We start from the raw sequence: 12,247 nt of genomic DNA on the forward strand, positions 1-12,247 counted from the left end.
GTGAATAACTGTATACATATATTAAAATGTTTCATAGTGAATTTTATTATTTTTATCTGCCAGTTTTGAACATTTTATGGCTTGTGATGTTAATAATCACAGGGGTAAAAGGTTGAGACAATTATGTGGAGTTTTAAGTAAAGAGTTAAAATTATGGAAAAAATTTAGCCTTTATAAAAGTAGCTTTTGGTACCTAATACACGTGCATAAATTTAATAAATACTAGTTGATAAAATAGTCTTTTTTTTCTTTTTTTTTTTTTAAGATTTTATTTATTTATTCATGACAGACGGGGGGGGGGGGGGGGGGGGGCGCAGAGACACAAGCAGGCTCCATGCAGGGAACTGATGTGGGACTAGAGAGAGAGAGAGAGGCAGAGACACAAGCAGGTTCCATGCAGGGAGCCTAATGTGAGACTCGATCCTGGGTCTCCAGGATCATGCCCTGGGCTGAAGGCAGGCGCTAAACTGCTGAGCCACCGGGGCTACCCTAGTCTTTTTTTTCTTAACACGTTATTTTTAAAATAAAAAGTCTGTCTTCATCTTTGGTATTGTCTGTTTAGGGTTGTTATTCTCAGCCATGAGTATAGAAGCTTTTTTGTTCCCTTTTGAGTTTGTTCGTTGAGTAATTTAAGGTAATGCTTGAGAAATAAGGGTTGGAGATCAGATGTTTGTAGAGCGAAGATTGTTTGAAATGATATTATCTTAGGTCCAATTGGAGAAGGTAGGAGCTAGACACTGTGTATCTTGTTTTACAAAAATTTTGTGGTTTTACGTTTAGGTATTCGATCAATTTAGGCCTTATTTTTGCATGGTGTGGCAAATATTTAGTTCAAACTTAAGCAGATGGATATCCAAATTTTCTAGTAGCATTTGTTGAAAAGACTGCTCTTTTCCATTGCATTACCTTGATTTCTGTGTGTCCTTTTGTAAACCTTATATTAACCTGTGTTGAGTGCTATAGCATATAGTAAGTCCTGAAATCAGATTGTGGCAGTCCTACAGAATTGGTTCTTTATAAAAATTATTTTGTCTATTTTAGCTCCTTTATCTTTTCATATAAATTATAAAAATAGGCTTGGTGATTTGTTCAAAAACTGTGGGGATATTGATAGAGATTATGCTGAATCTATATAGCTGATTTGAACTAAGTATCTTAATACCCAATCTTTTAATTCATGAGCATGGTTTATATCTCTTACCTATTTAGCTTTTCCTAGATTTTTTAAATCAGAGTTTTGTTTTCAGAGAAAGATCCTGTAGTGCCCATTTGGTAAGATTTATATCTATTTAATGTTTTTTGGTGTTACTGTAAATGGTATTATTCTGATACATTTCAGCTTCCAGCTATAGCCAATACATAGAACTACAACTGACCTTGTATCTTGTGTCTTGGTTAAAATTCACTTATTAGTTGAAGCAACTTGTTGGTGAAATCTTTGGTATTTTCTAAGTAGACAATGTTATTCCTTCCATTTCCTTTCCTTGGGTTAATTGCACAATCTGGGACCCCTGGTGTTGTTTTGAACAGGAGTAGTGAGAGTAGACATCCCTATCCTGTTCACAGTTTTAGAAGGACATCTTTCAGTATAATAGCTGTGAGTGTTTGGTAGATGCCCTTCATCAGTTTGAGGAAGTTCTAGTATTCCGAGTGGGAAGAGTGCTTATAGTGATTGGATGTTGAATTCGTAGGTCTTTTCTGTATCTCTTGAGATGATTATACGGGTTTTTCTTGTTTAGTCTGTTAAAATGGTGATTAATACTAATTTTCAGATGTTAAACCAGACAGGTATTACTGGGATAATAAACCCTTCTTGGTTATAATGTATTCTTTTTATGTATTATTGATTGTTCTTAAGAGATACTAGTCAGAAAACTTCTTATAAATGTCCTTGTATTTGGTTTTGGTAATGTTGGCCTCAGCAAAACGAATTGGGAAGTGATATACTGGAACAGTGGTTTTTTTTTTTTTTTTTTTTTTTAGGATTTTATTTATTTATTCATAGACACAGAGAGAGAGAGGCAGAGGGAGAAGCAGGCGCCACGCAGGGAGTCCCATCCATGTGGGACTCGATCCCTGGGTCCCCAGGATCACACCCCAGGCTGCAGGCAGCACCAAACCGCTGCGCCACCGGGGCTGTCCTGGAACAGGGTTTTTGAGAATAGGTACTATTCTTTTCTTAAGCGTGTGGTGAAATTTGCCAGTGAAGCCACCTAGGGCTTTTGGTTTCCATAATGAAAGTTGTTTTTTTTTTTTTTTAAGATTTTATTTATTCATGAGAGACACAGAGAGAGAAAGAGAGAGAGAGAGAGAGGCAGAGACAAAAGCAGAGGGAGAAGCGGGCTCCATGCAGGGAGCCTGATGTGGTACTTGATCCTGGGACTCCAGAATCACGCCCCAGGCCAAAGGCAGGCACCAAACCGCTGAGCCACCCAGGGATCCCCCAGGTTTTTATTTTTTATTTGTTAAGATTTTATCCATTTATTTGAAAGAGAGTGAGAAGAGAGCACAAGCAGAGGGAACGGCAGAGGGAGAAGCAGACTCCCCACTGAGCAAGGAACCTGATGCAGGGCTGGATCCCAGGACTCTGGGATCATGACCCAAACTGAAGGCAGACGCTTAACCAGCTGAGCCACCCAGGCTCCCCAATGGAAGGTTTTTAAACTTGGTCTGTTTTTTTAATTTTTAGATTTCTTTTAATAGTTGTAGAGCTGTTCAGGTCACATACTTCTTGATTGTGCTTTGGCAGTTTGTGTCTTTTAGAGAATCTATTTTGCCAAGTGTTCTTTTTTTATTTTAATATTTGCAAGATGAATAGTGATGCCCTTCTCATTTCTAGTTTTTTAGTTTGTGTCTATCATTTTTTTTTCTTGGTTGCTGTAGCTCAGAGTTTCTCAAGCTTGTCAATGTTGATATTCTGATCAAGCAGTTGATTGTTGTGGGTATCTCTTTTATGCTATGAATTATAGAATGTTTAGTAGCTTTCCTAGCCTTTACCCACTAGATAGCAGTAGTATCTCCCTAGCTGTGACCATCAAAAATGTAATTATGACATAAACTCTCCCTGTGGAGTGGGGATATGATCACTAGCAGTGGAGAACCATTGGTCCAGCTCTAGAGCTTTTACATACTTTTTCTTTTTCTCACAGAACCAGCTTTTACTTTCAGTGACTTTTGCTCTTAGGTTTCTTTCTGTTGTTTTTCTTGTTTTAATTTTAATTTGTGTTTATTTTATGTTTCTTAAGATAAAAGCTTAAATCATTGATTTAAAATCTTTTCTAATATAAACATTTGATGACATAAATTTCTTAATCATTAGTTCAGCTGTATTCCACAAACTTTGATTTGTATTTGTTTTCTTTCAATTCAAAACATTTTTGAATTTCCTTGTGATTAGTTCTTTGTCCTGTGGTTTCTGTAGAAGTGTGTAGTTTTTTTTTTTTATTACATTTTTATTTTAATTCCAGTAGAGTTAACATACAGTATTATATTAGTTTCTGGTTTACAGTATAGTGATTCAACACTTTCAGACAACACCCAGTGCCCATCTCCAACAAGAGTGCTCTTTAATCCCATTCTGCTTCTACCATCCTCCTGGTCACCTCCTTTTGGTAACTGTCAGTGTGATCTCTATAGTTAAGAGTCTGTTTTCTTGCTTTGTCTTTCTCTGTTATTTTTTCCCCTTTACTCATTTGTTTTGTTTCTAAAATTCCACACAACAGTAAAATCATAGGGTATTTATCTTTCTCTGACCGACTTACTTTGCTTAGCATAATACTTTCCACCTCCATCCATGTCAGTGCAAATGGCAAGATTTCATTCATTTTTGTGGCTGATTAGTACTCCTTTCTTTATATATTCCACATTTTCTTCCTCCATTCATCTATCGATAGATAACTACGATGCTTCCATAATTTGGCTAATGTAAGTAATGCTGCAATAAACACAAAAGTGCGTGTATCCCTTTGAATTAGTATTATTCTGGTTTTTTTTACAGATACCCAGTAGTGTGATTACTGGATCATAGCAGAAGTGGGTAGTTTTAATTTCCACATACTTGTAGGCTTTTCAGGTATCTTTCTGTTACTGATTCTCTATTTCTGTTATGGTTGGAGAACATTCTTTGTATAATTTCAGTTATTTTAACTTTGTTAAGGTTGATTGATTGTTATTTAGGTCTGCTGTTCCTACTGCTATTTCTGTCTGCTTATTCTGTCAAACAGTATTGAAATCTCCAACTGACTCTAGATCTGTTCCTCCTTTTGTGTTTTCTGAAGGGCTGTTAGATGTCAGTATCCTTAAAACTAGCTCCTTCCCTTGGGCTCCTTTCTAGGCAACCCCCTCCAGTGGTAACTTCCTGACCTGTAGCAACCTACATTAGTTTTGTCTGGTTTTGTATTTCACATAAATGGGATCTTTTTGTGTATACTGTTGTTTTAGGCTTCTTTTTTTTTTTACCTGTAAGATTTTATTAATTTATTTTTTAAGTAATCTCTCCACCCAATTTGGGACTTGAATTCGCAACTCCAATATCCAGCCAGGCACCCCTAGGTTTTTTTTTATAAAACAAAATTTGTGAGACATATTGTTGGGTGTACTTATAGATCATTATTTACATTGCTGTTTTGTGTTTCTAAAATGGTTTCTTTTAAAGTGAAATGTTGAAACCTAAAGACATACTGTACATCTGCCCGGGTTTATGGAATCTTACTCTCTTGTCATCTCCCCCCACCCCCTACCACAGTAGAACATGTTAAATATGTAATTGGCACCTTTTCTTGGACTCTCTGAAATTTCTACTTTCTTTTCTATTCCTCCGAGTTAACTAGTTTCTTGAAATTGAGGGTCATCCTTACTGATAAACATTTGTTTGGGTGGGGAGGTGAGGGGCAGAGGAAGAGGGAAAGAGAGAATCTTTTTTTTTTTTTTTTTTTTAAGGTTTTATTTATTTATTCATGAGAGAGACAGAGAGAGAGAGGCAAAGACACAGGCAGAGAGAGAAGCAGGTTCCTGCCGGGAGCCTGAGGCAGACCCGATTCTGGGACTCCAGGATCATGCCCTGAGGTGAAGGCAGAGGCTCAACCGCGAGCCACCCAGGCCACCCAGGCGTCCTGGAAAGAGAATCTTTTTTTTTTTTTTTTTCTGGAAAGAGAGTCTTAAGCAGGCTCCACGCCAGCCCAGTGTGATCCTAGATCTCAGGACCCTGAGGTCCTGACCTGAGCTGAAATCAAGAGGCAGACACTTAATCGACTGAGCCACCCACGTGCCCCGTTACCCATAAAGATTTTATGCTTTTATTGCATATCTGCTCCTACAGAAGTGTCTGTGTATTTCCATGCACATGCATTTTATATATGGTATTTTCTTAGTTTTTAAGCTTGACACAAATGGTATTGTACTACATATGTTGGTATGTACATGTTCTTGTACATCCCTCATGCAGTGTAAGTTTTTGAGATTTACTTGTTTTGTCACATAGAAGTTTAATAGTATTATTGTGATAATATGTCGTATGATTACATTGTAGTTCATTTGATCATTATTCTACATAGGACATTTATCTTTCAAAACTTTTGACATTTTAAAATCGGCTCGGACATATATCTGAGCACTTGTCAGTGTTCCACTAGGATAGTTAGTGGTCCTTAGATATGAGCATTGGGAATGTTTGATTTTCATGACTGAAATGACAAGGCTAGCATTTTGAGTGTGCTTAGAATGAATAAAATCCAAATATATGTGTGAAAACATAGATAGCTAAATGTAAACATCATAGGTAGTTTGAATGGGTAGTGGTCTGTGAAGGTATACTGGGCATATATTAACCACTAGAAATCAAGTTTAACAATATAAATTTGAGGCCAAAGAAGAAGAAAGTAATAGGTATAAAAAGTTAGACTATATAATATATACTAATAAGTAACTGAGTTGATACAGTGATCATTAATATATACTATACACACACAAAAAAAATATACCCTTGCATATACCTTACAGTATAAGTATAGCCTCGAAATTAAAATAGAAATAAAGAATTGACACAATTGTGATAAATTTATAGGTCTCTAGTCATGTGGGAGATTTTAACAAATGACTGTCAATAACAGAAACATCTCATGCTGTTGAATACCTATAGATAAGTACAATATTTGCATTCTACAGTTTAGAAGCATGAGCTAATTGATGCATATCTAGAACTCTGCACCCAGTACATAAACTTACAAAGCATGGATCTTTTTAAAAAATTGGCTTTAGGGGACACTTGGGTGGCTCAGCAGTTGGGCATCTGCCTTCGGCTCAGGGTGTGATCCTGGGATCCAGGATCGAGTCTCGCATCAGGATCCCTGCAAGGGGTCTGCTTCTCCCTCTACCTATGTCTTTGCTTCTCTCTCTCTCTCTCTCTCTCTCTCTCTAGGTCTCTCATGAATAAATAAATAAATCTTTTAAAAAATTGACTTTATACTTGTTCACAGATAACCTTAAATTCTCTGAACATAATATAATTTGTATAATTAGAAATCAGAAGTAGACAGGTTATTTAAAATAGAAATCCTGTACATTGAAAATCCTACAAAAATGTACTTTGTGTTAAAGAGGACTTGGGATCCCTGGGTGGCGCAGCGGTTTGGCGCCTGCCTTTGGCCCAGGGCGCGATCCTGGAGACCCGGGATCGAATCCCACATCGGGCTCCCGGTGCATGGAGCCTGCTTCTCCCTCTGCCTGTGTCTCTGCCTCTCTCTCTCTCTCTCTCTGTGACTATCATAAATAAATAAAAATTAAAAAAAAATTAAAAAAAAAATAAAGAGGACTTAATTTTTACAAAATTAGAACAGGACAATATCAAGAATACTACAAAGCCAGAGTGGAAAAGCAGCTAAAGCCATACTTAAAAGTCCAGTAACACCCTTAGCTATCATTTATTTTCTGTGTATAGTTTACCCACGAGCCCATGACTAGGAAGCAATGAATCTGGTGTTTGAATTCAAGTCTCTTTCATTCAGCATCTTGCTCTTAGTTAAAATTCTGAATATAGTTTGTACATCTTCTCTGAAACTATTTTCTCCTATGATGTGTTCCTTGCTTATAATGTGTAGTTTGGGTCTTTGTGAAATTTCTCATGTGATACCTTTCAAAAGTCTTAATGATACTATCCAATATTCAGAGACAGTGAAGTGGTTTGTATTCATTTGAGTACAGGAACATTCTATAAGTAGCCATTAAAAACACAGTGTTTTGTTCTCTGTTTTAGATTGATTACCCTCATCACTAACAAGCTTGATGCTACATGTAACGTGTTGTCACAATCTTCATAGCTTTCTGTGGAGGTTTAGTTATTTCAGAATACTTTCTGTATTAATAACTGGGAAGAACAATTAGGTTATTAAGGAATCCTGTGAATCTGCAGGAAAGAGGGAATTCTGAATTAATAACTCTTAATTTGTCCTGTTTCTGTTTCAGTGGAGATTTAGGCTTACTGATAGTTTAATTACATGATTTTAGAGAGTTAAGGAAAGTGTAGCAATTTGATTCTGCAGTTTTCTTCAGCATGACAAAAGATGAAGCAAATATTTGTAAAGGAAGGAAGCAATACACTTTGTGTGATAAATCTGCATTTACCATCTGTGTAAAGTGAAAGTTGCAGTTTGCTGTTAGGAACCAAACTTCTGTGTGGAACCCATGTCTACTGTTTCAGACGTACCATTCCCATTCAATCCATATGTCTGGTCATTTTCAAAATGTCTCTGGACTGTCTACATATGAACTTATCTGAGGACACCTTTTCCATTCAGTAAGACCATGAATTGATGCCACTCATTTTGTCATTTTTTTTCATTTTGCCTTTTTTTTTTCTTTTTTTTGTTCGTGAAAAGGCTGTATTATTCCATCTCTCTTGTCCAATTTGTTGACTGAGGTGACCCAAAATACAGTTTTGGGATTACTTTTGAAGTATTATCTTTGTATTCCAAAGCAGGCCCTTCCGAAAATGATGATGTTGATGACAAACTCCCCCTTTCGAAGTCTTTACAAGGTATAATGTTTTCACTTCCGTTTTCCCACGTACTGTTGTGATGTGATGTTCTTTATATTGGACAGACTGTGTTTTAGTATTAATATCTGTACTGTTACTTTTCTAAATGGAAAAGGAAAAAGAAAATGTATTGGCCTTTTTTTTTTAAACATAAATGAACTTCACAAGCAACAATTTTTCAAAACCAATTTTCCCTTTTGTGAATCTAGTAATGAATCTCGAAATGGGTACATGACACACTTTCATATTTAAGGTAAAGTACACATTTATACCTTATATCAGAATAGTCAGAAATAAGGTTTTTATTGTATAGTTAGTAATGTAAATATCGAGAAGGTCATGTTGATTCTTAGTTTTTAGAAAGATTTGTGAAATACCACTTGTAAATAAATCCCTAAGTTTATTAATTGAATACTTTTCTGGGAATTTTTGTATAGTGTGCCCTGACTTGAGGATCATAGGCTATGTGATGGCTTTTACTTCTGTCTATTCTGGCTTTGGTCAAGTAGGATCCATTTTTTTTTTTTTTTTTAAGTTTTTAGTTTTACTTTGACTATAAATGTAATTGCTTATTTCAGATTTAAAAAAGAACAGAAAGGACACAGCATCTTTGTTGACAGACACTTGTGTAATATTAGGGTGGAACAGCGTGCTTAACTTGTTATCCTTTACCCACCCTTCCTTTGTTAAATACTATTCTCTGCTCCATTATCTCTCATTCCTTTGACCTCATCTTTGTTTTCTTTGACTTTACAGTCAAAGAAGCCAGTGCTCCATGAATTCGGATTTTAACATTAAAGGCTGGGGGTGGGGCACTATGTGTTGAGAAAGTATACTTTAAGAGTTAATTAAAGAATAATTCATGTCTCTAGATTTATAGATTTACCTAGTGTTTTGAGCTCAGGTGAGTTTTTATAATACGGAGTTATTGGAAGAGAATCCCAAGATAATCATGGCATCATAAAACTAGACCTTTAAAAACCAAAAGTATTTGACCTTAGTATGGCATTTAAGTTAAAAGGTACTAGACACTGAATGGCAGTTTTTGAAACTGTAATCGATGCTCTTTAAAGATCAAAATAAATACTTATATTTAAACCTATGTCTAGGGGTCACATGTTTAGTATAGCTTCTGAGTTCAGTTGTTAGTGGATGACAAAATGGATTGCATTTTACTTCCCCTATCTGATTTATTCTTACTCCTATGTAATATAGTTTATTGATACCTGAAGGCAGTGATTTTCAGCTTTTTCCATGCTAGTAGCTCAGACATTTAAGGACAGAGGATGATATTCTGGGGCAGTTTGGGCAATTAATCCTAAGTGGCTCTCTAATGTTGTAGATTACTTCTTTCCTATTTATGAGTAAAACTTCTGCACTAGTAGGATGAGCCTGTTTACCTTGTGACTGCCTAACCTGATACATTGCTTTATGTTCCAGTTTTTAGAAGCAGGCAGATTATATTACCTGAATTAAAATGCTTTTGAGACTAAAGGTAGTATCTTAAATTTTAACTTACGAGTTTCCTTTTAGTACAACTTTGATTAAATAATGGGGATTGCGTTTCCATAGCTTCCGCCATTGTAAAAATGGAAAGCAGGAAACATTTCACAGCAAAACCTGAACTTGTTTGTGTAGACTTTAATAGAGTCTGTGAGCAAAGATAGAATTTACTCTGATTTGTGTTTTTGTGTGTGCGTCATTGACAGATGAGCATGGTACCTTGAACCATAATTGTTCTGTATCTCAAATTCCAACATCTATCAGTAATTATATTGTATAGTAACAGTAATAATATTAAATCCCCAAACCTACTTAGGTTTCTTTATCTGTTTACATTTTAAAATAATTTCTTGTGCTTTCAAATAGAAGTTTTATGTGTTTTTCTGAATTAGATCGCATTGTTGGAATTAACTGCAGAGGAGTTAATCAGTTTGTATATGTTGTATGGTTAAGTGTTAAATTATTTGCACTGTTGCCTAGTTTCTCTTCTTTCAATGTAAGTTTTTACTGGTTTAGTATATGTGGTTTATTTTCTCTTTAGGGAGCCATCATTCTTCAGAAGGCAATGAAGGAACAGAAATGGAAGTACCAGCAGAAGGTTAGAAATAAAGGGATTTTAAATTTGCAGTAATCATATTATGTTTGTTCTCTATTATAGAGAATATTGCCCTTCAAACACCTTATTTGAAACTAAAAAGTTGATTGTTTTGGTATGCCTTCTTAGCCAACAGGTTTATTTTTTTAGTCCTAAGGTGTAATATACATATATAACTGTATTGAGTAATAAAGCATATGGGGATGAAAACAGAAGTGGTAAGTAAAACTCTTCATGATGCAAAATGCTGCCCTTTTTTCCTGATCATCTTGTGCCATATTGCAGATCTCTCAAAGATTGGCTTCAATATTTTAGACCGAAAAAAATGACTGGTTTCTGTTCATATTTCATTCTTAAAAATATTATGTAACGGTACCTTTTTTTTTTTTTTCAAAGTAGTGTTTCCACGTAAGATTAATAAAGGAGGGATTTTCTCTCTGTTTATTTTTATACCCTTTGGAACTCCTTTCTCTGTTTCTCAGCCAATCCTCCTTCAATTGTGGCGTCAAGGAAATATTTAACTGTGGTATGGCTCCTTAAATTCTCCAGATCCTAAGTGAAACTATTACTGAGCCAAATGGCTTCCTATTTCTCAGCAGTTTACATAATTCCAGAAGAATTCTTGTAGATTTTTCCCAAGGAAAATGACTGGTGTAAGGTACCCGAATCTTGTTTTAGAATTTTGATTTCTCTCAAAAACTGGTCATGTTGTGCCTACCCCACCACCACCCCCGCCCAAATAGAAAAGGAGTCTTTTCGAGAATATTTTTATTCCTTATATTTGCTTTTTTATTTAACTTTTAAAAATCATTAATTTGATTTCTACCCTCTTTTGAGGATAGGGAGGTCTTAAGGTCCCTGAAATGTCGGCTAAGTTTTCCAAATTCGATTTTAGAATTTGGTTTCTAACTGAAGTACGTATCTTGCAAAAATATCAAGATGCTCATTTTCAACAATATTTTACATTTCTTTTTGAGATCTTTTTATAGAAAATTGTGTGGATTATTATTATTTTTTTAATGTTTTACTGTCAGGAGGTAATTAGATGGTTTCCTCTGTAACATTTGTTTTAGATAGGTGGTCTATGTGCAACAGTGAGCTACCTGTGTGCAGGCCACACCTGGCACAGGGCTTCTTCAGGCAGTCTGCATTGCTCCATAGTCCACATTCTAGGCTTTGAAATACTTGATGTTTGAGATTTTTATTGTCCCATGTCAGTATGAACAGAGTTGAGTTGGACCTGGGTTCTGGTCTTTATTCTTTTACTAACAAGTGAACATAATCTTTGGCAAATCAATTAATCTCTCAACCTTTGCAAAATGAAAAGAGAGTTGACAAGGATACTCTCTAGCTGAGCTTTCTAGCACTAACATTCTCATGTACATTTGTTTTGTGTAGTAGTACAAAAAGAAACAAAAGATCTTATGTTTTATGAGTCTGCTGCATATCATGTTAGGGGATTGAGTCCTCTCTGCTTCTGTCCCAGCCATTATCTTGATATGAAGGTCCCCAGATCAAAAAATGGATTGTGGTTTTATTTAATGCTGTAAACCACTCCTAGGATCTCTGAAAGGAGAGGGGAAATAGTAAACAAGAGAGAAAGCCTCGAGTCTGTCCTAGCATTTTCTAGTTTCAGCAGGAAAACAATAGTGACGGCATTATAATCTCCTTCCTGTAAACTCGGAGGTTTTTGAGTCCGTTAATGTTTACTGCAAGTAGCTTGGTATTATCAAGTAGTTGTCCAGAGGTTTTCTTTCTGTTTTCCCTCATCTCTGTTTGCCATGAAAAGGGTCAGATGTTCTAACCTAACAACTATGAGCTGAATTCAAATGCCAGTAACAATTTTCTCGTAGGCTGCTTTTGGAGTAACAGTGAATCAGTGAAATGTTGGAACTTACAGAAAGTGCTGTATAACGAATGTCATTTTAGAATTTTATTTTTTTCAAGATTCTACTCAGCATGTCCCTTCAGAAACAAGTGAGGACCCCGAAGTTGAGGTGACTATCGAAGGTTAGTTCCCGGAAGCCTGGATTCCAAAAGTGGACTTCTGGTCATAAAACCCTTTGTCACATTCACATTGCCGAGTATACATTCCATTCATTCTTAACGGAAACTTGTGA

General features: G+C 35.8%; 1 protein-coding gene across 14 annotated transcripts in view; it reads left to right on the forward strand.

The window, feature by feature from the left end:
• Nucleotides 1-12,247, forward strand: part of GTF2I (general transcription factor IIi) — a 113,631-nt gene that overhangs the window by 51,769 nt on the left and 49,615 nt on the right. For 4 of the 14 annotated variants that reach the window (XM_077908266.1, XM_077908268.1, XM_077908269.1 and 1 more), the window contains exons 10-12: nucleotides 7,970-8,029; nucleotides 10,074-10,130; nucleotides 12,075-12,137. In XM_077908266.1, coding sequence (XP_077764392.1) covers nucleotides 7,970-8,029; nucleotides 10,074-10,130; nucleotides 12,075-12,137 — 180 coding nt within the window. The remainder of the gene's footprint in view (nucleotides 1-7,969; nucleotides 8,030-10,073; nucleotides 10,131-12,074; nucleotides 12,138-12,247) is intronic. The other 10 variants (XM_077908267.1, XM_077908271.1, XM_077908273.1 and 7 more) reach the window with 5 other exon arrangements.

Source organism: Canis aureus, chromosome 8 (genome assembly GCF_053574225.1).
Source record: "Canis aureus isolate CA01 chromosome 8, VMU_Caureus_v.1.0, whole genome shotgun sequence".
Taxonomy (NCBI): Eukaryota; Metazoa; Chordata; class Mammalia; order Carnivora; family Canidae; genus Canis; species Canis aureus.